Source organism: Martes martes (genome assembly GCF_963455335.1).
Source record: "Martes martes genome assembly, chromosome: 12".
Taxonomy (NCBI): Eukaryota; Metazoa; Chordata; class Mammalia; order Carnivora; family Mustelidae; genus Martes; species Martes martes.
In genome coordinates, this window is record NC_137900.1 from 2,576,871 (window position 1) to 2,595,517 (window position 18,647).

The 18,647-nt window shown below is 54.0% G+C and overlaps 1 protein-coding gene across 1 annotated transcript in view; it reads left to right on the forward strand.

Moving 5' to 3' along the window:
* SHC3 (SHC adaptor protein 3) overlaps window positions 1-18,647 on the forward strand; it is an 89,194-nt gene that overhangs the window by 32,564 nt on the left and 37,983 nt on the right. Inside the window, exon 3 of the mRNA XM_080819994.1 lies at window positions 17,484-17,547. Coding sequence (XP_080676120.1) covers window positions 17,484-17,547 — 64 coding nt within the window. The remainder of the gene's footprint in view (window positions 1-17,483; window positions 17,548-18,647) is intronic.

The window sequence follows — 18,647 nt, forward strand, 5'->3', positions numbered from 1 at the left end:
TGTTGTCTCTAAGTTTCATTGTTCTTTGGGCCATTTCAAGAGCACTGGAAATCAATGAAATTGGAATCAGGAAAAGACTAGAGAAAACATTCAAAACCAAAAGATGGGTTAAAAAAACACTAACATTGATAAACTATTAGATGAGTCATGGGAAGGGAGAAAGTTTGGATCCAGGCATGAAGGGGGGCTTCCCCACAGATACTACTGAACTGGAGGATAATAGCAAAATACCATGAACAACTTGATGCCAATAAATTGAATTAAAAGTTAGATGAAATGGATAAATTCCTTGAAAGTTAGAACAACCAGAGTGGCTTAAGGAAAAAAAATCACCTGAATAAACTTTTAGCTATTAAAGAAATTAAAATCATCATAAAAACAAACAAGCAGGGACGCCTGGGTGGCTCAGTTGGTTGGGCCGCTGCCTTCGGCTCAGGTCGTGATCCCAGGGTCCTGGGTTCGAGTCCCGCATCGGGCTCCTTGCTCAGCGGGGAGCCTGCTTCTCTCGCTGCCTCTGCCTGCCTCTCTGCCTGCTTGTGTGTACTCTCTCTCTGACAAATAAATAAATAAAATCTTAAAAAAAAAAAGAACTTGAAATATGTTATTCTATTCGTCATAATAGTCTTAAGAGATAGATAGTTATTATAAAAAAAAACAACAACAACAAACAAGCAAAACTCCCCATGGAGACACTCTAGAGCCACATGGTTCTACTGGCGGAATCCACCAGACGTTTGGGAAGAAATAACACCTGCTCTTCACAGTCTTTTCCTGAAAACGGGAGGAAAACTTCCCAGTTCATTCTATGAGGCCAGCATTATCTGATACTAAAACTAGACAAAGGCATGAAAAGAAAGAAAAAAAAAAACCACCTTGTGAAATAGACAGAGACCCTAACCGTGTGGTAGCGAATTGGACCAGCGACTGATCAAGAAGATAATAACACATCACATGCTGGAGGGTTATCTGAAGACTGCAAGTTTGGCTCAACATTAACAATTTAATCAACGTCATTCTCCTTATCAGCAGACTAAGGAAAAAATATGGAAATCTTAATGTACGAAGAAAAGGTTTTGACAAAATTCAATATACATTTATGATGAAAATTCTCAACACACTAGGAGTAGAAGGACGCTCCCATAATCTGATAAGTGGAATCCACAAAACCCTACAGCCAACACCATTGTTAGCAGCCCTTAGTTAACACTGTACTTGAGATCTTCGTGCGCTAAGATAAGAACAATGTAAAAGCCATACAAATTGGACAGAAAGAAATGAAATGGTCTCTATTTACATGTGACATGGCCATCTATACAGAAAATCCTGAAGAATCTACATAAAAGCTTCTAGAACTAATAAGTGAGGTTGCAGAAATCAACTGCAAAATGAAATTTTAAAAGGACCATATAGAATAGCATAAAAACATGTATTAGTGTTAATTTTTTTAGTTGTGTTATGTTAGTCACCATACAGTACATCATTAGCTTTTGATGTTGTGTTCCATGTCGTTGTTTGCATAAAACACCTAATGCTCCGGGGCGCCTGGGTGGCTCAGTGGGTTAAGCCTCTGCCTTTGGCTCAGGTCATGATCGCAGGGTCCTGGGATGGAGCCCCGCATCGGGCTCTCTGGTCAGCGGGGGGCCTGCTTCCTCCTCTCTCTGTCTGCCTCTCTGCCTACTTGTGATCCCCCTCTGTCTTTAAAAAAATGTTTAAAAAAAGAAAGAACATCCAGTGCTCCATGCAATCCGTGCCCTCCTTATTATCCATCACCAGCTCACCCATCCCCCCACCCCCCTCCCCTCTGAAACCCTAAGTTTATTTCCCAGAGTCCACAGTCTTTCATGGTTCGTCCCCCGCCCCAATTCCCCCCTTCAATTTTCCCTTCCGTCTCCTAATGTCCTCTATGCTCTTCCTTATGCTCCACAAGTAAGTGAAATCATACGATAACTGATTCTCTCTGCTTGACTTACTTCACTCAGCATAATCTCCTCCAGTCCCGTCCATGTTGATATAAAAGTTGGGTATTCATCCTTTCTGATGGAGGGATAATATTCCATTGTATATATGGGCCATATCTTCTTTATCCATTAGTCTGTTGAAGGGCATCTTGGCTCTTCCCACAGTCTGGCTACTGTGGCCATTGCTGCTATGAACACTGGGGTGCATGTGCCCCTTCTTTTCACTACATCTGTATCTTTGGGGTAAATATCCAGTAACTATCCAGCAACTGCAGGGTCATAGGGTAGCTCTATTTTTAATTTTTTGAGGAACCTCCACACTGTTTCAGTGTTAATTTTAAGAAAATGTGAGATTTATATACAACAAACTACTAAACATTGTATTCTCAGGTTAGAAAACTCCGCGTTGTAAAAATGTAGTCTTTAAAAATTGATCTAGGGGCGCCTGAGTGGCTCAGTGGGTTAAGCCTCTGCCTTCGGCTCAGGTCATGGTCTCAGGGTCCTGGGATCAAGCCCCTCATCGGGCTCTCTGCTCAGCGGGGAGCCTGCTTCCTCCTCTCTCTCTGCCTGCCTCTCTGCCTACTTGTGATCTCTGTCTGTCAAATGGATAAATAAAATCTTAAACAACAACAACAAAAAAAAACCCTGATCTATACATTTAATGCAATTCTCATCAAAGTCCCACTAACCTTTTTGTAGAAATCAATACGCTAGTTCTTCAATGTACATAGAACAGTCAGGAACCTAGAGTCGCCAAAACAATTTTGAAAAAGCCACAGCACGTTGAACCGAGGTGGGGCAGTGGACATCCCCATCTTGCTCCTGATCTTAGAGGAAAAGCTGTCGGTCTTACCCACCGAGTGTGGTATCAGGCTTGTCCCGTATGTCCTGAATTACGCTGAGGTACTTCCCTGTACACCCAGTTTGCCTAGAGTTCCTACCAGGAATATGTGTTGAATTCTGTCCAGTGAGTCTTCTGAATTGACTGAGATGATTGTGTGGTTTTCGTCCTTCATTTTGTAAGCCGGGGAGTGTCACGGTGCTTGATTTGCAGACCGCCCTTGCGTCCCTGCAATAAATCCCATTTGATCAGGTGAACGATCCTTCTAGCATACTGTTGGTTGGGTTTGCTGTTGTTCCATTGAGGACTTTTGCATCTGTGTTCACCAGGGACACTGCCCTGTAATTTTCTCGTGGTGTCCTTGTCTGGTTTGATATCAAGAGACTGCTCCAGCCAGAATCACCCATTGTATCTAGTTGTCACGGCTCTGGACTCCCTTCCACTGGCACAAATGCCCAACCTTCCGTTGTCTTGACATTTATAAAAAGTGGACTTTTTTGTAGAATTTCCCTTTAATTTGTCTGTTGCCTTTGGGTCACGTATTTCTGGCAGTATAGAAATTGTGTCCTTCTCATCCTATGATGTCACCTTGTCTCAGGAGTGATGATGTCATTTTTGACATGGTTTAGTTAAGGTGTTTTTCATATGCATTCTTGATATAATAATGTTCAGACTGTATATAAAAGCTTATATTCATGGATCCTCCCTTAGAATCATAAGCATTTTCCCATCATCAAAATCTATTCATATTTGTTGGTCATTATAACAAAGTCTAAGGTGTCTGAATCCGGTGGGGCAGGGGATTGAGCCCCACTGCCTTCTAAACACAGGGTGTGGGGTGCCTGGGTGGCTCAACTGGTTAAGCGTCTGACCTGGCTCAGGTCATGAACTTGGGGTCCTGGGATCGAGTCCCAGCTTGGGTTTCCCACTCCGCAGGGAGTCCGCTTGTCCCTCTGCATCTCCCCCTACTCATGTTCTCTCTCTCTCCTTCTCTCAATAAATAAATAAAATCTTTAAAAACAAATAAAAAGCAGAGGTGCCTGGGTGGCATAGCTGGTTAAGCGTCTGACCCTTGCTTGCAGCTCAGGGGTGGCCTCAGGGTCGGGAGATCGAGCCCCACGTCCGGCTGCATGTTCAGCTTGGAGTCTGCCTGAGTTTCTCTCTCCATCTCCCTACGCCCCTCTCCACTGTGCTCTCATGCATGGGCTCTCCCTCTCTCAAATAAATACATAAATCTTTAAAAGAAAATCTTTAAAAAAAGAATAAACACAGGGTTTGAGTTTCCTTGATGAGGTCTGGGTGAGGCATTGTCAGAGCCCGCCGAGGCGACGGGGCTCCCCGCAGGGCCCTCCAGAAGCTCGCGGCCCAGCACGTGGTCGGCGGTCAACCAGCATTTGTCGAAATCTTAAGTTTGCAGGAGTCTGGGGAGATGGCTCAAAGGAAGCATCAGAAAAAGCAGATTGTTCATAGTGGCGGCCCAGAGGATGTGATGAGTGAGACAAACTCCGTGTGGAAAGGTGTTATTAAATCATTTCTCCTTCCTTTCTGCCCCCGGGGCCTTTTCTGGGACAATCAGCCCGGCTGCCCGTGAGGAGCGGCCTGAAAGTCATTTATGGTAGAAAACGCGGCTCTCTTTGAGGGTGACATGGTGGCGTCATGTTCTTTCTCTTCAAGTTCTCATTTACTGCTTGCCACCTGGAAGAATGAAGACGCGGATCATGTCAGAATTAGCAATTTATAACCACTGGTGAATTAAAGCCTTTCAGCGCTGGCGAGGAAATTCCGCGAGCCAATCTGTAGGCTGCTCTCATTTACTCAAATGCGCTAAAATACGAGAGAGACGTGTTGCTGAGCAGTGGGTCTGACCCTGCCTTCGGAGGTCGTGCTCGGTGGCGGGTGTCCTAAGGCAGTGAGCGTTCTCTGTTGGATGCCTGCAGGTGCCCGGAGGGGTGGGCAGGTGTCCTTGCCCTGGGGCAGCTGCTCAGGACCCCTGGTTCTGCAGAGCCCCTCTGCTGGATCTTCTGGCCCTAGCTGTCCCACTCTGCCGGGGTTGGGGGGGGGAGCTGTGACAGGAGGCTGTGACAGGACACTGCCGGCCCGTGCAGTGTCCTCGTGGTGCTTTCTTCTGTGGAGCAAAGCCTCTTCCCCTCCTCAGGCCCCAGCCTCGCACAGGTGACTGCCAGACCCCTTGTCCCACAGGCACCCTGTCCAGAGCCCGGGTCCCTCTCCCTGGGCGAGGGGGGAGGCAGCCGGCAGGTGGCTCCCAGGGATCAGGTTTCTGGACCCCTGTGAGGAGGTGCCCGCAGTAGCAGCCGACCCTCCCTGCTGCTGGGACCACGTCCCTTGTGGACCCCTGGGACATGCAGGACAAGCCGCTGACGGTGAAGGTGGGGCTGTCCCTGCAGCCTTCCTTCCGGGGACACCCTTCTTCGGTGTGAATGGTGCCTCCCCGCACCGTCCCATCGATGCTGGTGGCGTGGGAGCGGGATCCCGGCGGCCAGCGCCCTGGACAAGAGATGAATCCGAGCTCCAGGCCAGGGCTCCTCGGCCTCTGCGTCCCTGCCATCTGGGACCAGGCCACGCTGCGTTCTGGGGGCTCTCCCGGGCAGTTGGGGACATCCAGCAGCCCCCCGGCCGAGCTCCACCCGCTAGATGCACCCTCAACCCTGTGATGACCGGGAGTCTTCAGACTTTGCCCGGTGTCTCCAGGTCAAAACCACGGCACACCCCTAACCTGCATGCCCCCAACTCAGTTCTGTGTCGTTATAAACATCGCATCGTCCCTAGAGAAACGTCAGAAGGCAAAAGCGCGCGAGAAGAGAAGGGGCAGTTTTCCTTCACGTTTCACGAGCGCGCTTTCGCCGAGTCTCGGGCTCTTCCTTTGTGCCGACAGGTCCTCGTGGGTACTCGGGCTCCCAGAGTAACGGAACTCCGTGTGGTGTGGACGTGTGCGCTCCGGGTTACCCCGTCCAGTGGGTTCTCCTGGTGGTGATGCGGAGGAACTCAGGCCTCCACATCGGGGGGTGCCGAGTCGAGCGCAGACCTCGCTTAGGGGTGCGGGGTGGGGCCGGCCTCGCGATCTCCTCCCGGCTCCCCGAATCCAGGACACACGCAAGCAATGATGTCCCGGTTTTCCAGGAATCAAGAATCATGTCATGCCCACTAATCAGCGGGTACCGTTTTGTACGTTTGACGAAATTCTTGTTCTCATCTGACCGCGACTCTCATCCGTATTCGGCATCTGCGGACTAGAACCTGGCTCTCAGGCGTCGGCACACACCCGCCGGCGTGTCAGCCAGTCCAGGACTCAGAACGGGTCCCGAATGCACCCCACGGCCCCCGAAGCCTGCCTTGAACTACTTGTAATCGGGGGGTTGCGATGTGCCCTGGGCCTGCCTTTCCCCTCTCCCTCGTCCTTTTGTCTGCGACCGTCACTCGTGCTCTCGGCTGCCCCATTAGCATGTTCTCCCCTGCGCGGGGGCGCCCAGTGAGGGCGAGACCACGCTCACTCTTGCACGTGTCTTCCGGGGACCGCGTGTGCGCATTTCTCCCGGACATGGCCCCCGGGGTGCCCTGCTGGGCAAACGGTCGGCTATGCTTCTCGCCTCATTAAAAAATCGTTATGGGACTATACCTTCCCCTAGCGTCACTGAGGTCTGATTTCATAAGTAAAATCCAGCAACGTGTACGTGTGCCCTGTGATGAGCGTGGGCAGTTGTATAGAAGCACTAATTAGCACCGCAAAGCAGACAGAAGCTTCCCTCCCCCTCCACTTCCCTTGCGCCGTCGGCTGTCCGCGGCCGTCCCAACTTCACGAGATCAGCGCCAGGAGGGCCACCTGTGTCGCGTGTGTGACCGCGGGCGGGTGGGATGCAGCTGGACCGGTTCTCACAAAGCTAAGGCTCCGCGTGCGTGCAGCCCCTCCTGACAACATGCCGCGGACGTCAGCGCCCCGGCAGCGCCGTCCCCCTGCCCCTGAGGGAGAGGCGGCCTGGGCCCCATCCCGCCGGGAGAGAACGAGCGCCTTCCGCTCTGTGCGTGCTATAAATGCACTCGGCAATAGAACGGAGCGACTTAATGATGCGTGCGGCAATATGGACTTGTTTCTTGTTCTATTTTTAAAATATTTTTCCTTTTTAAAAACATTATTAAAACGGTATTCTTGTAACACGTTGTACAAGGGAGATGTACGGGACGAAAGAGAAAGTCTCTCCCTGTTCTACACACCCACTCACGGTGCGGGGACAGGTAGCTCGTCTTTCCGCATTCACACAGACACGCACAGCACACATCCTACACACACGTATCACGCATCCCATCCCACAAACGCACACACATGCCCACACACGCCGCAAACACACACGCACAGGCACCCACCCTCCCATCACTCCCCGGGCGTCCTTCTTCATGGACAGGTCGGGAGCTTTGGGTCTCACTCATCCTGTGGCAGCTTCGAGTCCCAAAGCCTGAGCACCGATCCCGTCACCCTTCCGGTCCTGGTGGGCTTAGCTGACAGAGCTCTGCCTCGAGGAAGCGCGGGCCTCCGTCCCCGTGCGCGGTCCCCCAGGGCGCCCGCCTAGGCCGTGGCTGACGTTCCCACCAGCACGAGGGGCCCCTTCTTCTCAGGGCCGCGGCGCTGGGCCTTCACGTCATGCGCCGTAACCAGTTTTACGGCCAAAACTGTTGCTGCCGATTTTTCGGTGTCTGGCACCTCATCCCTGACATTTGCTGGCTTGTCTCATCTCCTCTATAATGACCTCCCCGGTGACACCACTTGTCTACTCTCTGGTGGGTTCCTCTCTACTTCCTTATCGACTCGTGGGGGCGTTCTGCACATCCAGGTGTGCTGGGACTATTTTGTATTACAATTAAAGGTTTAAAGTAGAGCGCGTTGATTCCAGATGTTTTCCTGTCTTGAGTAGTTCTCTCATGGTGGGACGATGCAGACGATCTTCTAATACTTTTATTTCTTTGCTTTTTGTATTTGGATGCTCGCTGTGGGATAAGATGGCCACAGTCCCAGCCCCGAATCCCCGTGGTGTTGAAACAGGGCCAGGCAGCCGGGCCTACGTGATTGTGCTGCCCTGACCTGTGGGTTGGGGTCCTGCCGGAAGGCACCCCTCATTCCTGGGAGAGCCTGGGGGTGCACGCTGGCTTGCTCATGGGGGCGCTGAGGGCAGTGCGGCCCCTGGGCCATTATGTGCATTGCATGAGCCTCAAAGGACACTCAAGCCTGGGAAAGCCTGGCTCCGGACCCCGGAGGATCTAATTCCGATTTTGACTCCTCTAACTCTGGGAAGACTTGCATACCTTCTCCAAACTTAACTCCTTTGTCTTAGTTACTTATTTTTTTCTGAATGGGAAGAGCAGCTCCTACATCTCGGGGGAAGGGGCTCAGGTTGTTGAGGGGCATGAAGGAAGACAGGTCAGCTGTCCCTGTCCTAGGGGTGCTGGCTCTTCATGACCCGTGTGTGTCCGTGTGCGTGTGTGTGCGTGTGCAAGCTGCCCTCCTACACTGCGGAGTCTGTCTTCGTGAGCCCGGACGCTGCCCTCTGGCCCCAGGCGTCCCCTCTGGCTCTGCCTTCCCATCGAGGACACCTTGGTCCCCAGTGACTGACAGACACATTCTCCGAAGGCTCCTGGGCTTGCTGGGGCCCCTCCTGTTCTCCAGTCGGAGGGCTCTGTTCTCACCTCTTCGTGGAAGCAGGTAGATGTGGACAGGAGGTCTCCCGACGGACCGTCTGTGATGAGCAGACTGTGATGAGGAAAGGGAGGTACATCTTGTCTCAGTAAATACTCCAGGTGCGCATGCTGCCCACACGAGGGGGTACGATTTTTTTTTTAAGATTTTATTTATTTAACTGAGAGAGAGAGCAGGAGCAGGGGAGCAGCAGGAGAGGGAGAAGCAGGCTCCCCGCTGAGCACGGAGCCCAGTGAGGGACTTGATCCCCGAATTCTGGGATCATGACCCGAGCCGAAGGCAGTGCTTAACCGACTGAGCCACCCAGGGGCCCCAAGGGGTTTGGTGAATGCGATGTTCAACGAGGAACGGCCGAACCAGACTTTCCTCTCTTGCCTTGCAGATGGGCTCTTTTCCTGCAAGGTCCTTCCTGCAGGACTTGGGTGGGAGCCTGCAGGAGCCCGGTGCCGGCCCCCCGCAGGGTCTCTGACCCCAAAGTCTGCGGTTCTCTGTGCCCTGCCCCGCCCATGCTTCTCCTGGCCAGGTGCGCTGTGGTGCCGGCTCTGCCCATCCACCTCCTTTCCCTGATGGCCCTGTAGCTCTTTGCCTGACATTCTACACAGTTTTGAAGAGAAGCCCATTGAGTCATGGAGTGCTTATTCCTAGGGCTTTGTTCTTTGGCTTTTTAAATTTCACGTCCCTTGTCTTCCAGAGTTAGTGTGTATAATAATTTACGGTTGTCGTTAATAACGTGGTGACCAGGAGCACCCCCGGAAGTGGCAGGAGTGTGGGGTCAGGGGCCCCCCTGACCTCCAGCTGCCCTTAGTGGGGAGCTGGCTGGGACAGCCCCCCACGATCAGGAGGAGAGCCAGCTGGGACCCCAAGTTGCCACGAGGCATGAGTGTCATTTGTTGTCGGGAGTGTTTTGCTCTGCTCTGTCTTGGGGTATCTGCACCCGGTTCTGGACATGAGGGGCCAGGGTGGGGAAATCCTGCCGAGGTGAGGAGGGAAACACAGTTTCCTTCCTTTGGGGAAAGAGCGTCTGGCATTGGCCATGCTGACAACACCGTTCCTGTTATATGGCTCCAAGTCTCCTCAACTGGAAAAGAGGAAAATTAGTTTCTGCTTCATCATTGACTTCCTGAGGATCTGTGCACCTCAGACAAGAATGTCTGGGCCCACTGGATGCATGCACGTGTGTCTGCGTGCATGGAGGGGTGTGTGCACAGAAGACCCACGGCGCCGGAGGGGACCGGCCACCCCAGCCGCCCTCCGCGCCATCTCGGCGCAGGAGACTAAAGCTAAGATGTCCGTACAGTCCGAGAGTGGACTCCTCGGAGCTCACGCTTACACACGGGTTTACTTATTTTCCCATAGTTTTCTAGGGACCATATGTTTCCAGGGACCATATGTCTGCAAACGAATCCGATTATGGTCAATGTGAACGTGCGTCGTGTTTGGAGCCAGAACAGGCTGCCGGGACTTTACATATGTCCTTCTCTGTGTCTCTGACGCTCTCTCTGTCTGTATGTGCACATGGGCACATGTATGTGATTACGTACAGACAGCTGACCTTGAACAACACAGGGCTTGGGGCACTGACCCTCCACCCAGTTAAAAACCCATGTACAACATTTGATTTCTCAGAAACATAACTACTAATAGCCTGTTGACTGGAAGCCTTACCAAAAACATCAACAGTCAATTAACACGTATTTTATATGTTATATATATCATATGCCATATTCTTAGACTAAAGTAAGCTAGAGAAGGGAAAATGTCACTGGAACGATCATGAAGAGAGGATACACTCACGGGACTGTACCGCATTTATTTTTAAAAATCCACATACAAGTGGACCTGTGCCACTCCAGCCTGTGTGGTTCGGGGCCAACCGTATAATTGGTTTTAGGACCAGTTCGCGTGCGTCCATCGGTCCAAGCTCCTCTCAGTCCTGAAGGACGATGTGTTCTTGGAGCTTTGTCGTGAATACTGATGACGGCGACATGGACAGACATGTTGCCTTTGGCCCTTGCCAGGCACCGTGAATGTGAGGAGACTCCATGGGCTCCTGGATAACCTGGTCTGGCCCTCAGCCCACGAAAGCGTGCCTCACGCGGCCGGGGTGGCAAGGGGCAGAATTCACACGTGTACCCTAACCTCCGCCTGTCAGTCTCCTTCAGCACAGGGATCCACAGGTCCTATTGGCGAAGAAACACGTGTCTGTTCCTCGCCGGCCCCGACGGTGCCGGGACTCAGAGGCACTTCTATTGCCCACAACCTTGAGAGCTGACAGAGCCGGGCATCCCTGTTTTGGAAAGTGTGTGTCTTCGGGCGGTAGGTTCTGCATTCCCTTCCTCAGGCTTGTGTCCCTGGGAAAGCCTCATGGGAAGCCGACCAGAGCAGAGCATCGGCCCCCAGGTCCCCTCCGCCCCAGCCTGCTGCCTGCCGGCTTCTCGCACCCGGTCCTCCAAACCTTCTCTTAACGGGAGTCAGAAGGAGAGAGCTGCTTGGTGCCGTGATCAAAGACCTCTCAGCTTCGGAAGTCGGAAGAAAACACGGGCCCTGATGAGACGTCCGTATGATGGGATTTTCCAGCACTTGCCAAACCTCACAGCCTGGAACTTGTGCCACACCCCCGGGCAGGCGCTGAGTGTCTGATGCCCCGAGCATAGTCACTCGGAAGGCAAACAGTCACCTCAGTTCCGGATTTATCATTTTCAGCTTTGATCTGTGAGAACCAAAGCCTAAAGGCTGGGGTGCATTTTAATGAGTCCACGGGGATGTATTACATGAGGCGTGCAAAAAAAAATAATAATAATAACAAAACAAAACAAAACAACAACAACAACCCCAAATCACCTTCCTAATGCCCAAAGTCACAGTGTGTGGTGTAGGTCAGAACCCCCTCTGTCCTCGCTTCAGTGACATTTTTCTGATCTCACCTCTTTAGAGGTCCAGACACGAGTGATTTGGTGCAGCCCCTCCCCACTGTGCCCTGCTTGTCCTGGGAACACCGTCACCCCCGGCTGGGAGATGGAACCCGACGACATGGTCCTCGTTGGCCGCAGACAAGGAGAAACGAACCCAGTCGTGTCCCCCTCTGTCCCAGGTCCCGGGAAAGAGAGCTTCCATTCCCGGCAAACCCAGGGTCTGGAGCCTGGGGAAAGTGACAGAGACTTTTCCCCCTTAAGATTTCATGGAAATATTTCAGGAATGTTCCCCGCAAAGTTAATCATGGAAGGATCAGACTTTTCGTTGTTCCTACAACTCCACGGAAACCCACGAGGCCCCCTGTTCTTTGTTTTTATGTGATGGTCAGTCAGGTACGGCCACCAGAGCTGACACAGGAGAAGCCCAGGAAAACACAGTCAAGTATCTTCCCATGTCCCTGAGACAGGAGGGACAGCCCTGACGTGGGGCCCCAGGAAGGGCCAGGATGGGCAGGAGGCAGAGGACAGGAGGAGAGGAGAGCCGAAGCCGTAGCTTCACGCAGTTTCGAGGGAAGGGAAGGGCAGCGCCGATCATCTCAGCCAGGCTCTGAGCGAGCGACGCAGTGTCCCCAGCTGCCGGGCCCCTGGCCCTGGGACAGTTCAAGGAGAGGAATGCTGCGTCCTGGGTGCGCGGACAGGCCAGAGGGGCGGTCTGGCTCTGGGTGCATTGGTTTGCACATGGCAGGCGTGCCCGGGGCTGGCCCTTGGCTGAGAATCGACCAGCCCAGGAGGGGCCTTTCCCCCCAACCAGGAAGGTTTTTTTTAAGATGCCACACTTCATAACATATAGCAAACGATCCCAGAGGCCGTGTCTGGGTGGCACGTGACTGCTGAACAGGGCCGCATTCGGCGTCCTCCTATGGCCTGTGCCTGGCGGTCGCCGCAGCCCTCAGACCTGCACCCTCCCAGCTGCAGGAGCTCGAGGGGAAGACTTCACGGGGACGGCCCTCCGTCTCCTGGGCTCTGGCGAGCGGGACAGGACAGGCACCGCCAGGTGACGGCGGAGCCACCCTTGTATAGACGCGGGAACATTTGAGACCGAGAGGAGGCCAGGGTTTGGTGGAGGCGGTGGCTCGGGGGACCAGGAGGGAGACCTGCCCCCGAGCAGGCAAGCAGGTGCCCCCTGCCTCCTGCTGCTCCCCACGGCTGTGTCCCGACAGGTCACCTGGCACATGAACAGGAGGACACTCTGTTGTCCGCCCACTCCCACGCCGCATGGCTACGCTAGAGCCAGGCACGTCATCGGGCGCGCCCGTGGCCGGCTCCTTTGGCCATGGAGCACGGGTTCACGTAGCTGCTTTATTCCCCGGCACACATTCTGATTTCTGGTCCTCACCCCTTGAGCTCCCGGTGGATTATAATGGCATCTAGGGGTGTCGAAGCTCTCGTGATTCTGCGAGGATCATGGGATTCTAAGTCCGTCACGTGTGGCCTTCCTGGCGAGCAGGTCGAAAGGCGCCTGGAGGTCCACGGGCTGGAGTTCAGAAGAGCTCCACGTGGCCGGACTTTGTAGCTGTGGGTTTGTGGTCTCAGGGTCCCACTCCCGGGGCTCCGAGGGGCAGGCACTTGCTGGTTGCATGCTCTAGGGCATGTGGCTTAGTTCGCCTGCCTCCATTTCCCCAACTGTAACACCAGCATGAATGGTCCCAGCTTCCAGTTGTGTGTGGGTTAAATGAGGCCGTGGGTCAGGAGCGCGGGGACAGGGCCTGGCAGGGTATCCTCTGCTGTTATCGGTACGTGTATCCGAAGGGCCAGAGACTTTGGGGTCAGGTTTGCTCGCGTCCCCGGTATTCCTGCCAGGCTAGGCGGAAGCGGATTTCAATGGAATTGGGCTCCATACGCTTGTGGGGTTTGATCTCCAAAGACATCTCTCCAAACGGGCAAGTGGTTCCTGAAATCGGCAGCAGGGGCCGATATGGCTGGGTGTCCCCGGGTCTGTGGATTTGTTTCCAGTCAGGCGGCCGGTGACGCCCCGAAGGCAGGGGCGCCCTTGGGCCTACAGGGCAGCGCAGCCGCGGACCCACCCCCGCGCCTGAGGACGCGACTCCTTTATAAAGTCACGTCTGCCTAAAAGAACAGCTGCCGTGCCCTTCTGTCGCTGGACTTGGCTCATCGGCGCTGCGAAGCAGTTGGTTTGGACGTGGGGGACCCCGTGTAACCCCACGGTGGGGTTGGACGTGGGGGACCCTGTGTAACCCCACGGTGGGGTTGGACGTGGGGGACCCCGTGTAACCCCATGGTGGGGCTGAACGTGGGGGACCCCGTGTAACCCCACGGTGGGGTTGGACGTGGGGGACTTCGTGTGACCCCACGGTGAGAAGATTCGAGGAAGGCATTTGTGAGACTACAGGGAGCCCCGCATCTGTCGAAGCCGCTCCCTGCGACCTCAAGCGAACTTTAACCTTAGTTCCTGGAACTGAAGGGCGTACCGGCTTCAGTCGTGCGGCTGGTGGGCCTCGCTCGTGAGTCCGTCCCTTCCCGCCCTTCCCGGGGCTTCATCTTTCATTCTGGGGGTACCGGGCGGCCTGATGAAGGATCCCTGTTCTAGGGGGACTTACAGGACGTGTTGAGCTTGCGTGTGTCAGGCAACCGCCAGCAAGTACTGATGTGCACCTGCTGTGTACACGCGCAGGGGGCGGACCACAGCCGCTGGGCACGCCGGGTCCTGATGGCAGGGGAGTCCGCGCCGCCAAGAGCCATCAGCAAGGTCGCTTTGGCACCCCGCTGGCTTCTCGAGAGCGGCACACTCTTGCAACGCACGGCGTCCCTTACTCCTGTGACAGACTTATCGCTGGGAAGACTTAGGTGGTTTCAACACTTTCCAGAGAAATTGCTTTGTAGAAGTTGAGTCTGAAGCATCTCTGATGGCCGAGATTGCCGTGGGACTTGGCGTGCACCCGATGCTTTGGTTATACCTGGACGTCTGGAGGGGAGGTGCCGGGGAATGGGGCTCGCTTTGCCTGTGGATGGCACCGAGCGGGGGCCAGCCGTCCTGCCCCTTGACCCCAGCGGGCAGCTTCCTGGCTCCACCCTCACCACGTGGCTGGGTGTGTGGCTCTGTGACGTTGCCCACCTGTGTCGCGTGGCTTCAGGGCGGACACGCCGACCACTCCCTGGGCTCTGAGGGGTAGGAAGGGAAGGAGAGAGGCCGTCCCGTGACACGGGCGCGTCCTTCCCGGGACAGGGTGGGGCTCTCTCCACAAATGTACATCCTGCTTTTAGGCAAATGCAGGGAAGAGCAGAGCTGTTTCTTGCACTGCTGCTTCTCCGCGACCTTCAGGGCAGAGTAATCCGGATGCCACCATGGCCTGCGTGGCCCGCGTGGGGTGGCCTGCGTGGGCACGTTCTGCTCCTGACGGGACCTTGTTGTTTCTTCGTGGAATGGACGCACTTTGCCATCACCTGTGTTTGTTGCCCCTCCACCGGCTAGAGTATGACCCCGTTACGGCAAAATCACCATTTGGGACATCTATCTATCTATCTATCTATATTTACGATTTTAGTCTAAAATGTGCGTGAGGGAAGGGGGGACGTAGGCAGCACGAGATGGATGAATGCGGACGAAGCGGGACTTCGTGAGTCCGAAGGACCCAGTTCTCAAATCCTGCTACGCTCCGCGCAACAGTCAGGACGCGAGGGCGGGGCTGGCGGGGATGAGAGCTTCATGCTGCCGGGGCAGGTGGTGGCACCACGACAAAGGGAGGCGTCAGCTACGTCCCGGTGACTGCACGGCTGCCAGAGATCCCTGTGAGCTGAGCTCACCGAGGTGGGGTCGGGGCGTAATCTCTGGTATCAGTGACTTGCCACCTGAGAATCGAGCCAGGATTTGGCGAGTTATGCAGCGCTAAATAACCATCACTAAATGAATAGGTTGAGCCAGGCCCGCACACGCAGACACACAGCGCTGGACAAGGAGGGATGAGGAGGATCGTGGCCTCCGCGGTCAGACCTCTGAGGGAGCCGGCGTCGAAGGGTTGCAGTTCCTACATCACATCACACCCCTTTCTCGAGTGGACACGGACGCCGTCAGCCCGGGTGCGCAGACCGTTCACACGCACGCAGTTTCGCACACGAGCGTTAGGAGCAAGTATGTGCCGGTGATGGAGAGAGGACATTTTTCTCAAGAGCAGCCTGATTTGCAAGCGTGTTGGAGGCTTCTAAAGCTCGCAAGGGGATCCTTTCGACTTTAGAGTTCAGAGAAGTTTCTGGAATTTCGGACATTTGCAAATCTTAAGGACAAAAGATTGAGTCTCTGAACGCCCTGGGATGCTGGCTGACTCTGTGGGAGGACTCGTTTGACAGATTGGTTTATTATTTGTGTCTCTCCCAACCCATTCTTATGTCCACGGGTGGTTCCCCCCTCTCTCAGAAGCCGTGCACAGGCGGGAGGGAGGCCTGTGGCCCAAGCTTCGTGGCCCGCCAGCTCAGACACGGATGTCACACAGGTTAGACGCTTGACAGTTATCCTCTTGGGAAACTGCCACCCAAGGCTGATTTCTTTCTCTCGTTGTCCACGTTGGCGGATCCGGAAAGAGCTCCGAAGCTTATCGTGGATATTTAAGAAGAGACTTACAGAAGCTTCCTGCCGGCGATGTCTTGCTGGCCAGCTGAGACCATCAGAGACTCGGCTGCTTGGCTTAGCCACGTCTGTCACTTGATGTAATAAGCACAGTGCAGAGATGCGGTGAACTTTTTTTTTAATTAAACAGATAAAATACAGATGCCGGGGTTCATGTAGTCCTATAAAGAGACAGCTTGACCTTCTTCAATAGGAATTTACTTTTAGAAGGTTCTTGGGTGATCGTTTCGATAGAACCACAGTTGGAACGTTATTATAAGATAAATGACTAAGCACAAACATCAGAAACACTCATTCCTTTTAAATGAACTTTTTCTGAGTCACGGTGATTCACTCTCCAGTCTTCATGGCATCTGAACTTCTAGAATAGTCTTTCCCCACCCCTGCCGTGAATTTAGCGGCAAAGATGAGGCTTACCCGAAGAGTCTCCTACCTAATTTAACAAGGACAGATTTCTCTTAAGACCATTGTCTTGTGGTAGCAATAGAAAACCATTTCAAGAAGTATTTAGCGTTGAAAGCTAGCAGAATGTTTCTGAGGACCCATTGTCTTGTCATTTGGCACGTTCAGATCCCTGTTTATTGCTTTCTGAGTTCTCTTACTGTTTTGTCCTTCCCCCACGAGCAAGGTGAGGGGTTCATGGTCACCCAGCTCCTTTCTGGGCTCCTGACTTCAGAGCCACCTCTGGTCTGTCCCTGTCACTTCCCACTGAGGCCAGCTCAGAGAGTGACCTGTTTGTCTTCACGCACCTGCCACCAGCCTCGTCCTCCCTACTGTCGGCACCCGTCCCCCACCTCCGGCAGCTGGATTGGAGCAGCCTCCATGTGTTGCATTCCTCTGCTCCCCACTTCCCAGGGTGTCTTGCCCCGGGAGACCCCCGGGCCACCCCCGGGCCTCCCATCACGCCCCCCATACCGAGGAGTCTCCATGCCTCCATTCCTCGGGGCAGTGCCCAGCACATAGCAGCTGCTCAGTAAACGCACGCCTGGGGAAACTGCCCTGCACAGATTCCATGTCTGACCCAGCTGTGTCCCCTCCCTCAGCCACATTGGAACGATGCTGACCCATTGCAGTGCTTGGTCAGGTCTGGGCCAGGACCGTGGCCTTGAAGGGAACACCGGGAGGCCACATGTCCGGGTATCGGTTTATTAGATGGAATCCTAACCAAACGTACAACAGAGGAGCGTGGCCTCGGTACTTGTCACACTGTCACGATGCGTCCCCAGCACCAGGAAGAGCATGGGTGCGGCCTGTCAGAGGTTCATAATGACTTATTTGTTCGAGGGGAACTGGGTGACCCCTGCAGGGCGGGGGGCTACTGTCTACGCTGAATGCACAGCAGATGTTTTCCCTGGGGACACACGCGTGTTGTCTCTGGGTCACGGAATCCTGATTAATGTGACAAATGGATTTCTCTTTCCGCCCCCTTAAGGGAAGCCATCAGCCGTGTGTGTGAAGCTGTCCCTGGCGCCAAAGGAGCCTTCAGGAAGAGAAAGGTACTGTCCCCCATGTCTTCTCCCTGCGTGACACCGTTAGTCACACCCCACCCATCAGGGCCCCCTTTCACCGCCTGGCTCTTGGCACATCTAAAACAAGAGCTTGGGGTCCCCTGCCATGCACTTGGGTGTCACTGGCCGACCCAAGTCAGCACCTCAGTTGCACCCTGTGGGCCTAAACCTGCAGAGAGTGATGAGAACAGACTCGTGAGACAGGGCCCGAGCTGCTCTAAGCATTTATGGACCTGAATTCACTTCACTAGAGTGGCCTTTGTGATAGAGGCCTGTGCTGTGCCGGTAGATGTAACCAGCGGCTCTTGGGGCAGAGTACCAAGAAGCACCAGAAGTAGTGTTCGCCAGTTTCCATGGCGTATGTACTCAGCCTGGCCGATTTCAAGCTCTAAGTGACATCCCTGAAGACGTGCTGCCGCACGTCGATGCACAGGGTTCCACCTGGTGCTGGATGCCCTAGACACGAATGCCAGAGTGCACCGCACGGGTCCCACCTGGTGTCCAGGGGCCGTAGACACGAATGCCGGAGAGCATCGATGCACGGGGTCCCCCTGGTGCCCAGACGCCATAGACGCGAATGCCAGAGCACATCCATGCGCGGGGTCCCACCTGGTGTCCAGGGGCTGTACTCGAGAATGCTCCGGCGCATCCATGCACGGGTCCCACCTGGAGCCCAGGGGCGGTAGACGCAAATGGCCAGAACAGCATAGACGACCGTTAATGTAGCAGAAACAGCCAGAATGTGATGAGTTTTGAGTACTGTTTTTTGTTTTTTAAATTCAACTTATTTCATTGTAAGTTTACAGAAATTAGTTTTTCACAGCAGCTGCTTTTAAAGCCCAGCTTATAAAATTCCTGTAGACGTAAGTGTTGTCTCTCGTTAGCTGGTATTGCCCAGAACACATCGATATCCCCATGTTACAGATGGCATAAACAGAGGCACAGAGAGAGGAAGCCACGGTGTGTGTAGGTGGTCGGCTGAGTTCAAGCCCGGGTCACTTGAACCTTTCACTCCGAGGTGGTTAGACCAGAAGAGAAAGATATGGATGAAGAGAAAGCTTAGAATAACTCCCCGGTTAGAAGTCTAG